This window comes from Bos indicus x Bos taurus, chromosome 13 (assembly GCF_003369695.1).
Source record: "Bos indicus x Bos taurus breed Angus x Brahman F1 hybrid chromosome 13, Bos_hybrid_MaternalHap_v2.0, whole genome shotgun sequence".
NCBI classification, from domain to species: domain Eukaryota; kingdom Metazoa; phylum Chordata; class Mammalia; order Artiodactyla; family Bovidae; genus Bos; species Bos indicus x Bos taurus.
Genome location: NC_040088.1, coordinates 10,050,528 through 10,073,608, shown reverse-complemented (window position 1 = coordinate 10,073,608; position 23,081 = coordinate 10,050,528). Strand labels below are relative to the sequence as shown.

General features: G+C 38.7%; 1 protein-coding gene across 1 annotated transcript in view; it reads left to right on the top strand.

The window, feature by feature from the left end:
* The window catches only part of STK4 (serine/threonine kinase 4), a 90,208-nt gene that overhangs the window by 32,167 nt on the left and 34,960 nt on the right, over positions 1-23,081 (top strand). Inside the window, exon 10 of the mRNA XM_027558464.1 lies at positions 16,602-16,759. Coding sequence (XP_027414265.1) covers positions 16,602-16,759 — 158 coding nt within the window. The remainder of the gene's footprint in view (positions 1-16,601; positions 16,760-23,081) is intronic.

The following is a 23,081-nucleotide window of genomic DNA, read 5'->3' as shown; positions in this document are numbered from 1 at the left end:
CCAGTTTCAAAAATAACTCACTGCCCATCATATTTCAGCCTTATTCCCCCCAAAATAGCAAACTGAATTAATTTAAAGCAAATCTCAGACATTCGACTGCTTCTTCAGAATTGATTTTTAAACACTTAAAGGAGATCAACCAAGCCTGACTCAGATACTGTCTGTGTTATGTTGGACAATTCTTTCTCCTTGTATGGGCCTCAGTGCCCCTATTCAATAAAAGCAGAGTTATCAATCGTATTTTTTCCCTTGTCCCTGATAGTTCTACTTGTCCACATGTTTATAAAAATTATAGAACTCATGACTAATACAGAACTGAAGTTTCTGCAAGTTTAAATTTTGTGATAATAAATAGACTTTCACTTACTACCTTAGAAAAGGTTTGATATTTCAATTGCCTCTATTCTCATTAACTGTATTAAAAATTATTTATGTTAGCAGTATTCTAACAGTATCAGTGCCTTCTCACAAAAGAAATTGGTTCACTCCTAAGTCCTCTCATTGCAGCAGATAACTCCTGTTCTTGACCACATGCCTGTATAGTTCCTATATGATAATAATTTGCCTAGATATTCTACTTTCTGATTATTTTCTGCTGAAAAAGCATATACATTTTCCATGTTGTTTGCATAGTCCTTTTTATATTTATCACACTTAACTGTTTTTTTGTCGTTTCCCCATTGCTGGGCATTTTGGCTGTGTCTATTTTTCACTATTATAAATAACTCTGCAGGGAACAAACGTCCTACATATAAATTTTGCCTTCCTTTTAATGTTTCCTAGGAAAAATTTCAGAGAAGGCAATGGCACCCCACTCCAGCACTCTTGCCTGGAAAATCCCATGGACGGAGGAGCCTGGTGGGCTGCAGTCCATGGGGTCGCTAAGAGTCAGACAGGACTGAGCGACTTCACTTTCACTTTTCACTTTCATGCATTGGAGATGGAAATGGCAACCCACTCCAGTGTTCTTGCCTGGAGAATCCCAGGGACCTGGGAGCCTGATGGGCTGCCGTCTCTGGGGTCGCACAGAGTTGGACACGACTGAAGCGACTTAGCAGCAGCAGGAAAAATTTCCTAGGAACAATTTTTGTTTGAATAATTATTTAAACGACATAATTGCACATTTGCCATATTGTCCTCCAGAGGCTTGTACCAGTATACATTCCACAAGGATTGATAGCAGTTATCAGTATCCTTTGTTTCTTCCCTGGACAGCCAGCTATTTCCCTTTTATAGTTTCCATCTTTTAAATCTCTGTGTGCCACTTTCTGAGTATTTTCCCTGGATTTATCTTCTAATTCTAAAATTCTTTTTTGAGTCATGTCTAATCAACTGTCTGACCCAGACACCGTGGTTTTTTCAGTAGCTAATATTTGCTTATAGTCATATGACTAGTAAACACTGGAGTTGGAAATTGAAAGAACTCCCAAGTCTATGGGACTTCCCTGTAGCTCAGATGGCAAAGAATCTGCCTGCAATGCAGGGGACACAGGTTCAATCCCTGGGTCAGGAAGATCCTCTGGATAAGAGAATGGCAACCCACTCCAATATTCTTGCCTGGAGAATCCCATGGACAGAGGAGCCTGGCGGGCTACAGTCCATGGGGTCGCAAAGAGTTGGGCACGACTGAGCGACTAAAACTATAAAGGTTCTTAATCTTAGTCCGAAAGTCTATGCTGTTTTCATTCTGCTGAACTTTGGTTTGTTTTGGAATCCTTGTGTTAATGTGTATTGTGTATGTGTGTGCATGCACATAAACACACACTCAGTTGTGTCCTACTCTTGGTGACCCCCTCTACTGTAGCCCGCCAGGTTCCTCTGTCCATGGAGTTTTCCAGGTAAGAATACTGGAGTGGTTTGCCATTTACTCCTCCAGAGAATCTTCCCCACCCAGGGATCAAACCCGAGGCTCCTGCCATGTCTCCTGAATCGCAGGCAGTTTCTTTACCCTGAGCCACCAGGGAAACCATAATGTGCATTAGATCCATAATATAAACCTATCAAAATTCATGTTAAGACTGGTGTTGGCTTCTGAGGAAATTCCAGAGAGACCTTTTTTTTTTTTTTTAAAGAAACAGTTCTTTTATATGTATATTAATTGTACCCAAGAGGATAGACGTTATAACTGGTAATGATAATCATTAATGACTAGGCACTTAATATCTGCCAGGTGTGGTGCTTAATCCTTTGTAAGCATCTCATATATTTTAATCATTGCAGTCATGCTGTGTGGTTTTTCATAGCCACCTCCACCCCTTTCAGAGCAGCAGAAACTGAATTGCAAAGCGATTAAGTAACTTGCTCGTGATTACATAGTGAGCAACAGAAGAGCCAAGACCTGAGGCCAGATGTCTGATTTCCAGGCTCGTGCTCTTAACCATTGTGTGACCCTGCCCCTCAGCAGAGCCCTTCATTAAGTTGTGGAGGGACAGGACCAGGGCGCCTGATGGGAGGTCTCAGCTTGCCATGATCCACACTGGTAGCTTGAGTAACTCACCTCTGTACGAGTTTCCCCAGGATTTCCAGAGGCAGAGAGCACAAGGTTTTCTAAGGGGACCCGCCTCTGATGATTCTGTTAACATCTGAGGGCTTATGTCTTGGTTGTGTGAGGTGCGATATGATTGCTTTATGAGAGACCCCAAGAACAACCTTTCACAACCACAAAGGTAAATCATGGCCCACACTACTTTGAAAACCCCTGTCTGGATAAAATACCAGTTTGGGGATTTGGGTAGGCTTCTTCTGTGTGTCTGTGTCAGTGGGGTCTTTTTTTTTTTTTTTTTTTTGCGTAACGACTGGAGAAGAACTTCGGCCCCCATGATTTGAAGTTCACATTCCTGAGATGACTTGAGAGGATCCTCATACTTTCTCTGCACCAGTAGAGGGAGCTCTGTCATAGGTTATGAGTTTAAATGGTATTCTCACTTGTGTCCACAAATCCCTTTTCTATGGAAGGCTTCATTCTAGATCAAGACTGTGATTTATTTATTTTAACATCTATTTTAAGTAACTACAGCAACACTAGGGCAATGTCTTTATTTTACTTAGGTAGGCGTTTGAATACCTCATACTTGGCAAAGTTCAAGTAAGAGGAAAGTCGGTCAGAACATCTCAAAATAGTTTAAACTTTTCCTCTCTCTTCCCCGATTTCTTGGTAGACCTTAACCAGAACTGAGGTGTTCTTTCTGCAGCATGGTACCATGCATATAGTTTTGAGACTATCATCTGCCAAAGTGACCCTAACAAAGTAACTGAATATATATATATATATTTTTAAAAAACTTAAAATTCTTCTGCAGAAACTGACTTGGGAGAAGTTATTTCATGTATCATAATAAACATTAACACTGACAGTTTATAGCTTTTCTTGTGTAGCCACTTTATTTTCCTCTAATTTATTTCTGTATTGACTTCACAAGTCTAATACTTTCTTTGACAGTAGATGTTGTCCTTTTTTTTTCCTTTCTTTTTTCGTTACTGGTTTACAGTGGTTCTTTGTGTGTTGGATACTAATTTTTCATCAGTTATATGCATTGTAAATATTTTTTCCCAGCTAGTGACTTGTGCTTTTAATTTTTCAGGCTCTTTTCTTAGAAAGCAACTTCTGTTTTCATGAAGTCACATTTGTCAGAATTTTCTTATACCATACATTTTTTTGTGCCTTCTTTAAGAAATTCTTAATAATATATTTAAAAAAATTTAATTTTATTTGGCATATAGTTGATTTACAATGTTGTGTTCGTTTCAGGTGTATGGCAAAGCGATTCAGTTATATATACATCCATTCTTTTCCAGATTCTTTTCCTGTAGGTTACTACAGAATATTGAGTAAGGTTCCCTGTGCTGTATATAGTAGGTCCTTGTTGATTATCTATTTTATATGTAGTAGTGTGTATATGTTAATCCCAGACTCCTAATTTATCACTCCTCCTACTCTTGGTAATCAAGATGTTTACGAGGCGATGCATGGTGATCATTTCATAATGTATGCAGATGTCAAATCATTGTGTAATACATCTGAAACTAAAATAATGTCATGTGCCAACAATATTTTAACTAAAAGAAATTCTTTTCTACTCAAATGTCTTAAAAACTGTCTCCTACTTTTTTTTTTTTTCCCTAAAGGTTATAAAGTTTTACTGTCCACATTTAGGACTTTAATATATCAAATGTTTTAAAAAATTTGCAATATGAGCTATAGTCATCTAATTTTATTTCTTCCATGTGAAAGATTTGCATTTCCCTCCATTCAGATCTTTGGTCCTGTTATCTTCTCTTTCTTGCCTATCTATGAAAAATAAATTCTCCTTCTCCTACTTGTTTTTCTTTTCAATTACAGGTTACTCTTGAAATTTATATTATTCTTCCATGCAAATTTTAGTATTAGTCTGTGGAATTTTGTACAATACCTCTGGGATTTTGACTGAATTGCATTGAATACACAGATTAATTAGGCAGAATGGCTATCTTTATGATGTTAATTCTTCCTGTTCATGAACATAGTTTATCTTCTCATCTGTTTGGCTTATATCTTCTATTCTTAGATAACTTTATAATTATATCCATAAAGATATTTTAGATCTTTTTGTTAAATTAATTTTTGTAGATTACTTTATTCGTTCTAATAGGTTTTTTTTTTTTTAATGAAGACAATCTAATTGTCTGTGAATTGCATTCTTAGTTTTTCCTTTTGATCTTTATACTTAATATAATTTTCCGTCTTAGTAAGACCTCTAAAAATAGAGGTGGTAGTGGGCATTCTTGTCTGATTCCTTATCTTAAAGAAATTTCTTCTAATTATATCCACTAAGTCATTATAGTGGATCTGGTATATTATCAAGTTAAAGAAGATTTTGTCTATTTCTAGTTTAAGAGATTTCTTTTTTAATCAAAATTGGTAATAAATTTTATTGTTATTCAGTTTTCTTACTTACTAATGTATTCAGCTAACATAATTTTTTCTCGAAGTTCAGTTTTCTCTGCATCCCACAGGTTTCATGTGTGGGAAGTTGTAAATATTTTTTCCCAGTTTGTGGTGCTTTGTGCTTATTACATATTTCTTTTTTAACTCTTGAATTATTCAGAAATGCTTTTTAAAAACCAAATTCTATGAATTTTTTAAACTACTTATTTTTAATTTTCAGTTTCAGAGAATTATGGCTAATGAACACATTTGACCCGATATGTCAGTAATTTTTGTTAAATGTTGTTTGCGTGCCTTAGAAAGAATGTGTGTTTTCAGATTGCTTGTAGGAATCTATATGTATCTGGCGGATTTAGCTTGTTAATTGTCTTCAAATATAACTATTCACAACTAATTCTTGATATTTGATCTTTTGGTTTCTGAGGGAGATATGTTAAAATTGTTACTCTGTGGTTGTGATTTGTCTATTTTTGTTAATTTTGAGATTTTTATTTTTGGGGAGAGGTCTTTTGTATTTTGAGGTTGCATTGTCCGATGCATATAGATTTAGAATTGCTAACTCTTCCTGGGAATTGTTCCTTTTATATTTGACTTTCATAACTTCCCTGAGATACACGTTTATCAGTTATGAACTTCCTGCCATACATAATGAGCAAGTTCAAGTTAAAAGTTCAGCGTCTTGTCTAAAGTCACCCTAGATTGCAAGCCTTTGGCTTCTCTCTTCATTGCTTCTGTGATTTAGGCCATCTTGTTAAAAATTGTGAAAAGCCTGCCTTTCTTACTGTTTGATACCTAATTCTAGGATCTTCAAACCTAAGACTTTTGTTATGTTGGTGTTTTGGGTTATCAACACTCACAACTGTGATAAGATTTTATAGCTAGTTAGCTAGGTTGATTGAAGGATGGTAACACAAATGTAGTAAGATGTTAACATTTGAGGAGTCTGAGTGAAGATTATCTGGATAGTCTTTGTAACCTTGAAGGTTTTGTACATCTGGTACATCAGCATAAAACATTACATGATTATTAACTCATGATTTTCAGTTTTTAGAAATAAATCTCAGGAGGCTTAATTTGAGATATAAGTTTGAAAGTGCTTCACTTAAGAGTTTCCTAATAAAATAATATCTAGAGGTTGTTGGTTTCTACTGATTCAGGTATTACATCTGTCTTTAATATTGATAGAAATATGTGTTTCAGAAAAGCAAGCATATCCCACAGGTTTATAAAAATGTTAATTAAAAAAAATTAGCAGTCCTCTTATTGAAAAAAATTACAGTGTCCATTTTTTAAATTGAGGTATGGGTGTTTTACAGTGTCACGTTAGTTTCAAGTATACAGTAGAGCAAAGTGATTCAGTTATATTAATTATTAATATATGTCATTCAAAGTAATATATTGGACACTGAAGATCATTAGTAGTACTATGAAGATAATGAAGTTTTGTTATATGTGAGGTTTTTTTTGATGTGTCTTAATATGCAGGAAAACGGCTTCACCATTTCATCCTCAAGCAAGCATCTTTTCTTAAAGGAAGAGAATTCTTCTGTTTTACTTCATCATGATCAAATAGGATATTATAATTAGGAGCTCAAATGAGAGTTCTACTTCTATACAAGAAGTAGAGAAAGAATCCAAGCTTTTAAAACATTAAAAGTATTTTGTCACATAAACTGTGTTATTATACTTTAATAATACTTTAAAGTATCTTTGAAAATAACAAAAATTTTTTATTTCAGAGGCAGAGATAACAAAAAAATCTTGGAGCAACTTGAGCCTGATTGGCATAAATTTGTAGTTTAGCAGTTAATGCTTTTGTCCCAGATGAGGAAATGACAGGCAAAAGGATGACCCCTTAAAATATGTACATCATGTGCTAAAGATTTGACACGCAGTGGTTCTCCCTTCCAAGACTCATTGGCTATGATAAATGGTTTTCTTGTCCTCACTGCATTCCCAAGAGATACATGGTGGCCGGTTCCTCTCCTTATCTCCGGGCTGATTAGGCCACTGATTAGGCAGAACTTGGACCACTGAATTAAAAGATTATTTCCACTGACGCAAGCCTTTTAAACTAGAGTCAGTGAACTAAAGGGAGGGACTGGATGATTTCTATTTGAAACTTAAATTTCTAATTGCATTCTAATCTCTTGTTGTTATTGTTCAATCTCTAAGTTGTGTCCGACTCTTTGAGACCCCATGAACTGCAGCACACCAGGCTTCCCTGTCCATTACCATCTCCTGGAGTTTGTTCAAACTCATGTCCATCGAGTCAGTGATGCCATCGAACCATCTCATCCTCTGTCGCTCCCTTCTCCTCCTGCCCTCAGTCTTTCCCAGCATCAGGGTCTTTTCCAGTGAGTCAGCTCTTCTCATCAGGTGGCCAAAGTATTGGTGCTTCAGCTTCAGCATCAGTCCATCTAATGAACATTCAGGGTTGATTTCTTTTAGGATTGATTGGTTTGATCTCTTTGCTGTCCAAGGGACTCTCAAGAGTCTTCTCTTGCACCACAGTTCGAAAGCATAAATTCTTCAGCGCTCAGCCTTCTTTATGGTCCAACTCTCACATCTGTACATGGAAAAACCATAATTTTGATTTTAAGGACATTTGTTGGGAAAGTGGTATCTCTGCTTTTTAATATGCTGTCGAGGTTTGACATAACTTTTCTTCTAAGGAACAAGCATCTTTTAATTTCATGGCTGCAGTCACCATCTGCAGTGATTTTGGACCACAAGAAAATAAAGTCAGCCACTGTTTCCACTTTTTCCCCATCTATTTGCCATGAGGATGCCATGATCTTAGTTTTTTGAATGTTGAGTTTTAAGCCAGATTTTTCACTCTCCTGTTTCACCCTTATTAAGAGGCTCTTTAATCTCTTTGAAAAAGAATTTTATTTTTTAAAGGTATTTTTGCTATGGGTCATTTTTAAAGTTTTTATTGAATTTGTTACACTATTGCTTCTGTTTTACATTATGGTTTTTTGTTTGTGAGGCATGTGGGACCTTACTAAACTCCCTGACCAGGAATTGAACCCATAGGCCCTGCATTGGAAGGCAAAATCTTAACCATTGGACCACCAGGAAGTCCCGAAATGGAATTCTAAAGCATCATGGCATTATTAACTTAGAGCAGCTCAGAACTGTTTTGGGTAAACTGTTGTGATAGTATTATGTGATAAAAACTTAATGTATTCATAGTTTCCCAGAAAGTCCTAGGTCTCATGAAGGCACCTATTGTTGTGAGTTTCCTCATGTTAAAACCAAAGTCAGGATCTTGTTGAAATGATTTTATTTCAACACCGTCCGTCAGATGCTAATTTCAGAGCTACATAAGATGGAATTCTTGACTCACAGCCTGTTTTCTTTCCACCTGCAGTTTTTTTGAAGAGGATGTTATAACATTGCCTCCCTTGTGTGTTCTCTATCTCATTCTCTCTGACTCAGATTTTACTATTTGCAAGGATGGTAAATAGGACATAAAGTACTACAGAATTTGCTTTAAAGCTTCTTTACTACAGTGACCTTACTGTCTGATTTCGGATCCCTTCAGATTGTTTAAAACTATCATCAGAGAATATTTGTATTCTCAAAAATACAGTCCATATATCTTTGTCATGCACAGCATCATATGAGAACTTTATCAAGCTTTGGCAAGTTACTTTTTGGAGCCTCAGTTTCCTAGTCCGAAAAAGTGAAGCATAAAAGTTCTATTTTGTCAGACTGAGATGGTAAGAAATACATATTTAAAATGCTTACCCTAGAAAAGCTTAAAAAGAGTAAGTATTATAGTATTTGATAGTGTATGACAGTGGGTTGTTTTTTTTTTTTTAGTGTATCATGGTGGTTTTTTTGGTTGGACCTTGAAAAACTCCTTCAACCAGAGCTACTTTTCTGCATTGTAATTCCTTTTCTCTTGCTAGTCATGTTTTTTTTCGTTTTTACTCTTGGTATTAATGGTATTTTATAAGCGCCACTTCTATGGCACTGGCTTGAAGCTGATTGATCTAAAGGAAGGTCAGTTTTCAATTTCAGTAATGTTTTTAAAATGTGAAGGGGGGAGGGAAAGAGAGATTAGTTCTAATTCCTTGGCAACAAGGTAACAGATGTTTTGAGAATCTGTTAAGTAGTACCTCAAAATATAAGACTGTAGATTTTAGGGGCTAGATTTTGGATCCTTGTGAGCCTTCCTTTTTGAAGTTTCAAAAGGTTATCTTAATACTGTGGGATTTATTACCCACTTGATTTTTTTTCCATCCCTGAAGGATAATCTCTGGCATTCACTGAGCATTTATCAGAAGCTCCCTCTAGGGTGGGATTCACAACAGAAGAGCAGAAATCTTGGTCTTTAGACTATTCTCACAAATAATTTTTGCACAAGTAATTCAAGGTCATCCTGCCAGAGCGGAGACTAAATCCTAATTGTTTGTGCAGTTTTTCTAATTATGTCCAGATGTCGGGCTCACTTTTATCTTTGGAAACCTTCTTGATTCTTGTGGGATGAGCCAAAAAGCACAGACACGTGGTGCCTGAAAATGCATTCAAACCCCTCATGCCAGACCACATATTAAGATATGAAAGTACTGGATCTCAGTGTGACGTGGCTGAAGGGCTCAAGGCCTATATTTTGGGGAAGATAAGGTGCTGCTCCAGTAGAGTTAAGTTGGTAAAAAGAGAGCCAAGAATAGCCATGGGGGGAATAATCTGTTTTCCAAAAGAGGGTAGTCGTAATGAAGATCAAAGGGAAAAGTCCAGAAGATATACTTTGGCTCTTATGTCTAAGAGGCCAGTAAATCAGTTTTGATCAGTTAGGGGAATATATTTTCCTGGTGCTCTAAGCTTTCCGACCTGCTTACCCTTGTTGGGCAAGAAGACTGAGATACATTATGATCAAATTAAATGGGTCCCAAAGAAAAAAGTAGATGATTCTCTTAAGTGTTTATGTTCTAAAAAATATCAACTTGGAACCAGTATTTGTTAAAAAGAAATATTTAATCCCGACCAAATAATACTTATTAGGTATTCACTATGTGCCCTTACTGTGTAGTGTACAAAAAACCAAATGAGACATTTGCTGCCAACCAGGAATTTGTAGGTTGAAAGGGGATGATGACATTTGTCATTATCATTATCTAACATGTATAGAGTGCCTATTATTCTTACCATTCTTTCTAATTCCTTATATATCTGGAGCTTTACCCTAGGTGCTTCTCATAGTGGTATTTATGTTGACATCACTTTGTTAAGGAGGACCTTCACAGAGGCAAGTAGTAATGTTAAGCCAAATACTGGATAAGTGATTCAGGGAAGTGTTAAAAGAATTTGTGAGAACTTAGATATACAGAGAGATGGGAGGATGATATTCCATGCAGGTGCAGACTCAGAAAGGAGAGGTATGTTATATATTAAACATTCAGTTTAGCTGAAGTGGGTGGGTGTTGCCCAGATATTGGAGGACCTTGAATGCCAGAGTAAGAAGTTTGAACTTGATCTTGTTGGTAATAGGGTAGTACAAAGACATTTTGATCAGAAAAGTGAAATAGCAAAAGGTTTTTTTAAAAGCAGATTCAGTTGGATGATATGGAGTTTGAAAAGACTAGGAACAATGAGACCAATTACGAAATTGTTGCAATAACCACCGGATCATTCTCATCTATGACCCTTTTGTATCTTTTTGGGTATGCCAACTCTATTGCTCTAGTCAGTAACACCTTGAAATCTGGATTTAGATCTCTTTGAATAGATATATGGTAGCATACTAGACGGAGAAGGCAATGGCATCCCACTCCAGTACTCTTGCCTGGACAACTCCATGGACGGAGGAGCCTCGTAGGCTGCAGTCCATGGGGTCGCTGAGAGTCAGACATGACTGAGCGACTTCACTTTCACTTTTCACTTTCATGCATTGGAGAAGGAAATGGCAACCCACTCCAGTGTTCTTGCCTGGAGAATCCCAGGGACAGGGGAGTCTGGTGGGCTGCCGTCTCTGGGGTCGCACAGAGTTGGACACAACTGACTCGACTTAGCAGCAGCAGCAGCAGCATACTAGACTTAAAGAACCAGAGCATCACTGCCCAGAAGTCAGTTCACATAGAGGCAATTACCAAAACTGGTTCCTAGAAGAGTTACTTGGGTTGGACTCCAGGGAACCTTGTAACATCATTCTGGGAATTCTTAGTGGTTTCAAAGAACATTCAAAGGAATATTTATGGCCACGTACAGAAACTTGGATAATAACTTGTGCCATTAGATGGGTTAATACATGTAAAGCACTTAGGTGCCCCAGTCTTGAAACCAAAAACCACACACATAATGAAAGTTAGATTAAAAAACAAAACAGTAACCCTGTGATAAGGTATATTATTCCATGCTAGAAGGAAACGTTTGAGAGATTACTTGAGTTGTTTTGTTGTAAATATTCATGCATGAAACAGAGAAGAAAATGTAGACTTTTTCCAGTTCTGTAGTTTAAACCAGGTAGAAAAGAGTGACTATAGAAATGAAGGAAAAGGTAGATTGACCGTCGTAGTTTACTTAGTGACAGTCTTAAAAATGAACATTTTAAATGGAAGGGCATGAAGTTTAATGTCTAATAGATGGTCATTCCAAAGGAAAAGAAGGGCCTCCGTCTTTGGTCAAGCTTCTTCCCAGTTATGACTGCCTTGGCATTGTGTTATAGTTCATATAAATCCAGAAATATAAGTAGATAGAGAAAAGGGGTCCTTGTGTTCTTTTAATTGAGTTATTGATATATAATTCACTCATTTAAAGTATACGGTTCAGTGAACTGTACACTTTGAGTCTAACTTTTTATGGACTCACCATGGTCTAATTTTTTAAATTTATTATTTTTTAATTGAGATATAATTCACATATAAAATTCACCATTTTAAGGTTACAGTTCTGTGGTTTCTAAGAATGTTTTAGCAGGGTTGTGCAGTTATAACCACTGTTGAATTTCATATATTTTTGTTATCCCCCAAACCAATATCCTGTTAGCAGTCACTTCTTGTTACCCTTTTCCCCCATCCCAAGGCACCCATTGATCTGCTTTCTGTCTCTTAAGGATATGCCTATTCTGAAAATGTTATATAAATGTAATCATGCAAAATGCAGCTTTTGTATCTGGCTTCTTTCACTTATCAGGGTTCGTCAATGTTATAGGATATATCAGTAGTTCATTCCTTTTCATAGCTGAATAATATTCCATTTGTATGGATATACCTGATTTGGTTCAAAATCTAATTTTTGAACATTTTAATCACCCTCTAAAGAAACTCTGTATCCAAAATACTCACTGCCCCAATAACCCTAGGCAACCGCTAATCTACTTTTGGTCTCTACAAATTTGCTTATTCTGAACATTTCATATAAATAGAATCATAGAATGTGGTTTTTGTGACTGGCTCCTTTCATTCAGCATCCTGTTTTCAGGGTTCCTCTGTGTTGTACCATATGTCTGTATGTATTTTTTGTCTCCAAATAATACTCTCCTATATCTATATATAGACATCACTTTTTATTATTTCCTTCATCAGCTGATGATTTTTGGATTGTTGTGTCCTTCTGCTTTTACATAGCATTTTTCAAAGAAAACTAAATATAAGATACAGTTGCTTATGAATTTGCCCTTTTGTGGACTTTGACAGATTGTCCATTTAGCTTACCAGGTGCTGCTTACAAAGAGAAACAGGCCAGTCATAATGTAGGAATTCAGGCTTTCTTTGCATCAGATGAAAATCAGAGCAAGACATGGCTGTTTTCCAGGTTTGACTTTTCTGTTGAGTCCATTCTCCCAGTGGCTTCAGGTTTCTGGTATTATCATTCAGTGGAACGTCTTCATTTCCTGGGATACACCTGAGAAAAATACCACAGCTCACGTTGAAACACAAAGCCCACCGGCTGGCAGAAGCCCTGGGGACAGCATCGTCTTTAATCAGTGGGGAGCAGTTCTCTGACACCTTTCAATGTCGTCAGGCTGTTGTCCAGCGTGCCTGATGGTCTCACTCAGGAGTGCTGAAAGAAGAGTCCAGAGATAAGGTTACTGGGAAAATTCCATTCTCCCAGTCTTTCTACACTCAGTCTAATGGCAGTTCGGATATGTCAAGAATTTTCATTTTGATTTTAGAGCATTTTGCAATATGAGAGGCAGCCTTGAAGCCTGATGATCAGGGTTCAGATCCTGTCCTTGTATAACCTTAGGCAAATTTCTCATCTAGAAAGTGGAAATGATAGTGGTGGTGGTGGTGGTTTAGTTGCTAAGTTGTGTCCGACTCTTCTGACCCCATGGACTGTAGCCCGCTAGGCTCTTCTGTCCATGGGATTTCCCAGGCACGAATACTGGAGTGGGTTGCCAGTTCCTTCTCCAGGGGACCTTTCCGACCTGGGTTCTCAAAAGATGGGAGGACAAAGGGAAACGATACATCGTGTGGCACTTAGTAGGTGCCAACAAGGGCACCTTCCCTCCTACTTTATTTACATGGTGTTCCTGAAGCTTGGATGGCAGCATCCTGTGGAAGCGTCAAGCCAAGGGCCTGAAACTTAGAAAGCATTCGGTCAATGTTAGTTGCATTTGAACCTGAGTTCCCGAAGTCTAATTCCTCTTGTAGGTATAGTTCAGTGTGTGGGGGATGTGATGGAAAGAGATGGAGACAGGTCTCAGATACTGAATCAGTCAGTTTTTGCTGTGTGACAAACCACCTCAAAAACTTAGTGATCAGCTGGGGCTGACTTCTGAAGGCTTCATCTAAGACCATGTTGTCGGGGCTTCTCTCTGCTTCCAAAGTTTTAAATACATCGCATTTACACATGTTTTCTTCTAGTACTTATGCTGCTACTGCTGCTGCTAAGTCGCTTCAGTCATGTCCGACTCTGTGCGACCCCATGGACTGCAGCCCACCAGGCTTCTCCATCCATGGGATTCTCCAGGCAAGAACACTGGAGTGGGTTGCCATTTCCTTCTCCAATGCATGAAAGTGAAAAGTGAAAGTGAAGTCGCTCAGTCGTGTCTGACTCTTAGCAACCCCATGGACTGCAGCCCACCAGGCTCCTCTGTCCATGGGATTTTCCAGGCAAGAGTACTGGAGTGGGGTGCCATTGCCTTCTCCGACCTAGTACTTGTGGTTTCCATTTTTATAATTAGAGCTCTTTTTCATTTGGAGTTTTCCTGGTTGAAGATAGGAGGTGTGGTTACAATATAGTCTTTCCCCAAACAGCTGTCCAGTTGTTTGAAAGACATTTAGGCTTTCTGCCTTGTTCTGGTTATTCTATTCTCTTCAGCTGGTCTGAACCAGTGTTGTTGTTGTTGTTGGGTTTTTTTGGTTGTTTGTTTTTTGCTGCACTGTGTGACCTACAGAATCTTAGTTCCCCTGACCAGAGAAGAAACCCGTGCCCCCTGCATTAGAAGCACTGAGTCTTAACCACTGGACTATGAAGGGAGTTCCAGGGTATTTTGTGTAAAAGCACACTGTGTACTGCCTGTGTCAGCCGCCTGTAGCACTGTCAGAGTTGCTTGGTTCAAGGAGGCCCTCTCAACACCCATTTTTATTTGCAGGATTATGGGTAGACTTGCTACAGAGTTGTCTCTGAGCCAAACTTCTCCTCTGGTGATCTCCATAGGAAAGGACTGATCAAAAGGACTTTATGTCCTAACTTGTTGGAAAATCCAAAACACCCCCATTTTTACAAGTTTTATTTTGTTTCAGTTCCTTCAGAACTATATTATGAATTAATATCTTAAATTTAACTTTAAAAGTGTATAAAAAATTAACTTAAAAAGTAAGTGTAAAAAGCACTTCACATCATGCCTAGAACAGACAAAACAAAACAGACATTGAACACAGTTGTTGACTGGTCCCAGCAAAAATCGTGTTTAATCCCTAATAAACGAGGGGGCAACAGTGAAGTAAGCTACTGGCAGCATCTAGAAGTGGGCAAATCTGGGATTGACCGCTGTTGAACTTGGCAGTGGTGATGGTAAGTAAGACAAACATCTGAGAGGCAGTCAGGATGCTGGCTTGAAACTGGGACTGAGCGTATGTCGGGAAATAAGACTGCAGGGAACAAGGGTGCTTGGAGAGAAACACGTGCTGTTCTTTATGTTCTGGCCCTACCTGTTCACTTCTTACAGCTCTGAACCTTCTAGTCTTTTTTCCTGGTTACTGGGGGAAAAGGCAGTATAAATCCACATGCAAAGTACTGGGAAAAAAAAAAAAAAGCTTCTATACTTCCCAGTATTAGGTTGCTGTGAAATAAGTACCTTCAGCTAACTAGGTTTTTCAGTTATTCCGGGTAAAGTTGCTCTTTCTGCAATTGTTACTAGTTCTAGTGAGCAACTGCTGTATTCTGCTCTCATATGGTAACTGCTGTTACATAACCACTGATTCTGCTCTGTAGCCACCCTGCTGTGGGACTGCTAACCTAAGTTCTTCGACCAGTCTTCCCCGACCACCTGTCTTATAAGATCTTGCTATCTCCTGGGCATGTGTAACTCTTACAGTCAACTCTATTTAATATCCTATACGATCTTCTTTACAGAGTGATGTAAGTCAGAAAAAGAAAAACAAATATCATATATTAACACATGTATGTGGAATCTAGAAAAACAGTACTGAGGAACCTGTCTGCAGCACAGGGATAGAGATGCAGATGTAGATAACGGATTTGTGGACACAGGGAGGGGAGGAGAAGGTGGGACCAATTGCGAGAGTAGCACTGAAACATCTACACCCCCATATGTGAAACAGAGAGCTAGCGGGGAGCTGCTGCATAGCACAGGGAGCTCAACCCGGTGCTCTGTGACGACCTCGAGGAGTGGGCTGGGGTGGGGGGTGGAAGGGAGGGATATATGTACAGTTATGTCTGATTCACTGTTACATGGCAGAAACCAACACAGCATTGTAAAGCAGTTATCCTCCAATTAAAAATAAACTTAAAAAAAACTTTGAATCAAGGAAAAAATATTTTAAAGAATTCAGTAAAATCACCTATAATCCTGCTATCAGAGATAAATCCTATTAACATTTTAGTCATATTTTTTTCTAAACATTTTTTCTCCTATGTATATAATTTTACCGAGTTGAGATTATACTATGTATATAATATTGTATCTTTATTTTTCCTCCTTAACTTTATCATAAGCCATTTGTAAACAGTGTTTTAAAAGTTATATATTTCGTGGAGCGGATTGTGACATACTTGGATTTTCTTTTTCAGACCTGTTTTTCTCATTTGTCAAATTAGATCGTGAGTTTGCCAAGGGAAATCAATCAGTCTGGGGTGTCATCCCCTGTCCTGACTCTAATGTCTGTGGAGCATATTATATATGTAGATGATTAATAAATACTTTGGCTTGTGCATCTCTTTTCAGTCTAAATGTTATAGAAACTCTTTGCTATCAGGGATCCGAAAACTATGACTTGCAGCTGACTCAGGTTCTTTGCATCACCAAGTCTTTCCATTTAGAAAAAGCGACCCAGAGGGGGCCGTGAATCCTCTGAAATCCTATGGAACGTATTATGAATGAGAATTTTTTGGGTGCATTTTCCTATACTTTTCACTAGAACATTAAAGGATTATTTAACAAAAAGCAACTGATTCCATAACAGTAGCCCACCTGGAGACAGATCCATTTACTAAACTTGTCTGAAATCTGAGATAGTATATTTGTCTTGGTTTTCAGGAAGGGACGAGACCATGCAGCCTGCCAGACCATCGTTCCTTGAATATTTCGAACAAAAAGAAAAGGAAAATCAGATCAACAGCTTCGGCAAGAGTGTCCCTGGCCCATTGCAGAACTCCTCAGATTGGAAAGTTCCCCAGGATGGAGACTATGAATTCGTAAGTAGAGTTGGAAGCAGATGGTTATGTCTGCTGGGGAAAGCTGTTTGAAAGATCACACACCCACTTCTGTCGTTTCTCTCAAAGTGCAAAGTGCTTGAGCATTTTCTCGTGCAGCTCACACCTCCTGTAAATGCCCCTGGCAGCAGCTCCTGTCCCGAGGGGCTCCAGGGTCTTGAGACCACATTTTGACTGACATTTGAGCCGTTCTGAGGACCCTCAATTAGTGGCACCATTTTTTGTGACCATCCAAACAAAGCAGCTTTAATAATTATTTCCTCACTTGCCATTTTTCCTTTAGTTGAGTTTGAAATTGTTAACAGTAAAAGAAATATTCAGCCATCCGATGAAGATTCACTGTCTTTCATAGTCTATCTGGGCTTGTGATTTTATATTTAAGAAATAGACTAGAGGGAAATTAGTGCTGCTTAATTGTGTCTTTGTTGTTTGGTTAACCATTATCCTAATATTAGGCTCTCTGAGAGGATTATTCTGAATTTTGTCTGAGGATGAATATTAAATCATTCCAAAGTTTCCTATGAAAAACTGGGTGTGTTTTTCCTTTTTCTGCTGTGGAACATTCTCCCTCAACCACAGACACTTGTTAATGTCTGCAGAGATTTAGTGAGTAGAGTCAGTTAAAAAAAAAAGTGGAAAAAAATAAGCTAAAGGGTCTGCATTCCTTTTCTAGAATTTCCTCTTTAGGATTATTTAGTTTTTACATTTGTCAATTCTATCATCATTTTCTTGTTGTTTGTAAGAGCTTAGTTTGGGCATTCTGTTTGGGCTTGGGGAGACTTTCCAGTCCTGGCTTTCTCCTGCCTTACTAACTGGCCCAGAGGAAACGGTGTCATTCTTCCATAACATACTTTCTGCTTTTGTAGACTAGCAGGAAACAGGAGTGTCAGAGGTTATACAACTAAGGATAACAATCTTCTGAGGACCAGAATAACTCACCTGAAGTTACTTGACCTCTTATAATGTCCCTGAATCCATGTTAGGACCCAGGTTCCTTTGTTTTTTATCATCTGTTTGTTTATTTACTGATTTATTCATCATCTGCTATTATCATCTATTTTTTCATTCATTTATTTATTAGCTCTTTGGGTGCCAGTATATGCCTGACACTTTGCTAAGAGTGTAGGGGTGAACAGAACCATCAGAAACTCATTCCTCATGGAGGTTCATTTTAGAAGAAGAAAAATAAGAATGTAAAATAGTATGTCTGATAGTGATAAGTGTTGTAGAAGGTATGCAGCAGGAGAGAGATTGGTGGGGAAGGGAAGGGGAAAAGCAGGGGCAGGGGACTGTGTGTGAGTGTGTGTGAACATGTAGCAGTTTTAAATAACGAGTTGAGGAAGGTCTCATTGGTAAGAAGATAAGAGACTGAACTTTGTGACCATCCAAAGTGGCTGGAATAGCAAGTGTAAAGTCCCGAGGCAGCGATTTGCTTAGTGTGTTGGCAGAATAGTGAAGTGAATGGTAACATCTGGAATGGCATCAAGGGGACATGCTGTAGCAGGAAATGAGATCAGGTATAATGAGTCAAATAACATAGGGCTTTTTGTGTAATAATAACTTCAGCTTTTACTCTGAGTAAAATGGAAAGCTACTGGCAAAATGTGACTTGATCCTACTTACGTTTTGAAAATATTATATTGGTTGCTATATTGATACACTATAGGAAAGCTAGATTTGGTGAACACAAGTGTACCTGTTAAACAAACAAAAGAGGTCTGTCTGCTGCCATTTCTCTCTTCTAGGTCTTTGGCATTCATGGTTTTCCACTGTGTCAGGATTCAGCTTCAGAATCCTTCTTAAGACAGTGTTCCAGGCTGCTGTCATTAATTAGAGTAGACCCATGAGTCTTGAATCATCAGGTTTGTGATTCCATCTTGCCTCTGTAGTTGTCTTGGACATCTTTGAAAGGACTGATTTTCTCAGTGAGTGAAACAATTTCCAGGTGCCAAATCACATCACCGTTTTGATGTGATGCTTGAGAATCCTCAGATCTGTAGTCCCCAGGTCTAGTTAGTGATCCTGAGATTCTGGTCACTTTAATCATTAATTTGGGATCAGCAGTTCCTGTGTTTGAAGAACTCATTTCTCTCTGCTATCATTTTCCCAAACTCAGATCACTGGCAGAGAATTTATTTGGACAGGCAAGCTACTTACGCACAGGGGCTTTAGTAGGTCTTTAGAGAAAGAGAGCTCTTCACTGCGGAAGCAGATAACCACTGGGGCGAGCGTGCCTATGAGCACAGTGACTAGATTAGAATGTTGCCCAGGGTGTATTCTTCCCAGCTGGTGCAGGAGGAAGGTTCTGAGACCTACCAGAAGTTATTACCTGGCATCATCCAGCTCACATACCTTTTTGTGTGCCCTATGCAGTGTTTAAACATTTTAAATTAGTTGCCTATGTTTGAAAATTGAGAGTTTCTACATAAAATGTTGGAACTCCAGCTTATTTTGAAAATTTGGAAGAGCTGACCATAAAAGACTTACATTAAAAATAATTTTTTTTTTATTAATTTTTTGGTTGTGCTGGGACTTCCTTGCTGTGCAGGCTTTTCTCTAGTTGTGGCAAGCAGGGGCTACTCTCTAGCTGCGGTGCGCAGGCATTGCCGTGGCTTCTGTTGCCAAGCATGGGCTCTAGGGCTCCTGGACTTCAGTAGTTGAGGCTCCCGGGCTCTAGAGCACAGACTCAACAGTTGTGATGCACGGGCTTATTTGCTTTGAGGCTTGTGGGATCTTCCCAGATCAGGGATCGGACCTATGTCTCCTAAACTTGCAGGGGGACTCTTTACCACTGAGCTACCAGGAAAACCCCCAGACCTACATTTTTTAAAAAAGGGTTTTTTTGCATTTTTGGCTGCACTGAGTCTTTGTTGCTGCATGCAGGCTTTCTCTAGTTGTGGCTAGTGGGCTTCTCACTGTGGTGCAGTGCAGGAGACTCGGGTTCGATCCCTGGGTTGGAAAGATCCCTGGAGAAGGGAATGGCTCCCCACTTCAGTATTCTTGCCTGAAGAATTCCACGGACAGAGGAGCCTGGCGGGCTACGGTCCATGGGGTCACAGAGAGTCAGACACAACTGAGTGACTACCACTTTTTCTTCCATACATAAGGTACTACACCAAAACGTTCCAAAGATCAGATGAAAACTATTCTTAATGCCTCAGTACTCTTGCTGTATGGCCTGAATCCCAAATCAAGTACTTAAAATAATAGTCTAAGTAATCAGGTACTTAAAATAATAGTCCTCTGTCCATGGAATTCTCCAGGCAAGAATACTGGCATGGGTTGCCATTCCCTTCTCCAGGGGATCTTCACAACCCAGGGATCAAACCCAGGTCTCTTGCATGAGGCAGATCCTTTACCATCTGAGCCACCAGGGAAGCCCAGTAGTTTAAAATAATGTTTCTCAAAGTGCAATTCCCAGACAAGCAGCATCAGCATCACCTGGAAACTTGTTGGAAATGCAGCTTCTCAGACCCCACCCCAGACACACTCAGAGGCTCTGGGGACAGCGCCCATTAATCTGTGTTTTAACCTACCTTATGCATGATCCTAACCTGCTAAATTCATATAAATTTCTTCTTTCTTCCCTACCGAAAATCACTCAGTCATGTCCAACTCTTTGTGACCCCACGGACTATACAGTCCGTGGAATTCTCCAGGCCAGAATACTGGAGTGGGTAGCCTTTCCCTTCTCCAGGGGATCTTCCCAACCCAGGGATCGAACCCAGGTCTCGCTCATTGCAGGTGGATTCTTTACCAGCTGAGCCACAAGGGAAGCCCTTCTTTCCTACTAGGTGCTATAAAAATTCAGAAATCAGGATGAATCCATATTTTAACAACGTTGCATGATTTTTAAATTTCCTTTATACTCCCCTTTTGAGTCTCCTGTACTCTTACCGGAGGAACCAAAGCAGTACCTAAAATCAGAGAAATGTGTGTGTGAAAGTGACATCTGGCAGGGACTTCCCTAGTGGTCCACTGGCTAAGACTCTGTACTTGCAGTGCAGGAGGCCGGGTTCGATCCCTGGTCAGGGAACTATATCACATGTGCTGCAATGAAGAGTTCACATGTCGCAACTAAGACCCGGTGCAGCCAAATAAATAAATATTTTAGAAAAGGAAATATTAAATGATATCTGGCAAAGAAAGAGCCAATCCATTGAGTGAAGAAAGCGTTCTGAGTAACCTCACTAAGGTTAGAGAGAGGGGTATGTGTCAGACAAGCTGCCATGTTCCCCTTAATGGTCTTTCAGAGATTTTCTGATTTCCCAGCAGGCAGTATTTAGTTATAAAGAAGATATTCTCTTTCTTCCTGTGAAGGCAGTTGCTATTTTGAAATGAATTTTTTTTGCCCAGACATGGCAAATGGGAAGTAATTTAATCAGTCAAAAGTGGCAGAATTTGATACTGACAAAAAAACTTATTTTCATCTGCATTGAATTCTTGTTGCATTTTAAAAATTGAATTGACTTGTTTGCCATGCTGAAAAAGCAACAAAGATTTCCTTTAATTTTTGAGACATAATAGTGATTAAAGTATAGATAAAATGTACTTTTAAATGCAATATTCTCTAAAATTTATATTTTATAATCTATAAACACATGCATTTTTGGAAATGAATGTTGCTTTGATGAGAATTCAAACCCTTCCATTTGCCATCATAAAAGCCACAAAAAGCTGTCAACTTAAACCCGGTTTGGCTCATGGACCTTCCAAAAACACAGTGTAGTATTTTCATCTAAGGAGGCTCAGTACCAAGGGGGGTGAACAAGACAGGCCAGCCCTGGGCGCTCCTGGACTTGACTGTGGTGAGGGAAACAGACATCAAGTCAGATAATCTACCAGTTCAGATAGTAGTGGCTATTATTATTTTAAAGGAGCACAGTAAGACATAGTGTAAGAGAAGGCCTTGCAGAGGACGGAGCTGAGAAAGACACCTGTGTCTATATAGGAATTTTTGTGTGTAATAATAAAATGCAGAATAATGCAAACAGTGTGATATTATTTGCATAAATTTTTTGAAAACCACAAACGGTGCTACCTATTTCTGTTATGCACACATGCAACTGTGTAGGTAAAAAAGGATATGAAACTACTTGGTGAGAGTCACTACATTTGAGGAGAAGAACGTCAGTTTTAACTGTTTCTACAGTGAGAATGTATTGCCATATTAACATATTACTTGCTTAAATTAAAAAAAATAGAGTGAGGTATGTCTTTTTAAAATTCTATTGAGGTCTTCCTGGTTTTAGTCTAAATGGAGTTATCTGGAGCTTCCGCAGACCTAGGATGAACCATGGTACTTTTCAATCTTAGTAACTTTGCAAAGATTGCTGATTATCAGCTCTTGGTATATAAGGTCTAAGAGTATGTTTCCTATTTATTCAAATAGTGTTTCCAGATTTCTTATGACTTACTCTTTTAAAAAAGAGTTGATAGTAACTGGACCCCACATACTCATTCAGTCTGTGTACACTGAGTCCTCTATATGTGAGTAGCCAAGACTGTAAGATCCTTGGTGGCTGGGAATTTTACTCATCTTCATATTCCTAACACCTAGCAATTGCCTAGCTTATAGTTAGTACGGACTTTTCAATTAACCTCAGAGATAGTCTCTGAATTAATTGATTCTTAACCCTTAAAAATTAATAACAGTAATAATTCTTTAATGCCATTAATTAATTGAATTAATTCAACAAATATAGTCATTACCCTGAGAAAGCACATAGTGTAGCATAAAAAGGTAATCAAATAATTTCAATATCTTGTGCTAATAATAGCTTACATTCCTTGAGAACTTACTGTGTGCCAGGCATGGGTCTAAGGTCCTTTATAAACATTAGCTCAGTTCTCATAACCATTCCAGGTGGTAGGCAATATTATTGCCATTTTATGGATGAGACACTGAGGCTTAAAGGGAGTAAGTCATTGATGAAAGTTGTACAGATTATAAGTGGCCGAGCAAGAATTCAGCTCCAGAGCCTATCCTCTTAACCTTGTTTTGGCCTCTCTCTAGGCTCTTCTGGTAAGTTCTGTTCATAGTTCAGTTCAGTTCAGTTGCTCAGTGTCCGACTCTGTGACCCCATGAACCGCAGCACATCAGGCCTCCCTGTCCATCACCAGTTCCTGGAGTTTATCCAAACTCCTGTCCATTGAGTCGGTGATGCCATCCAACCGTCTCATCCTCTGTTGTCCTCTTCTCCTCCTGTCTTCAATCTTTCCCAACATCAGGGTCTTTTCAAATGAGTCAGCTCTTTGCATCAGGTGGCCAAAATATTGGAGTTTCAACTTCAACATCAGTCCT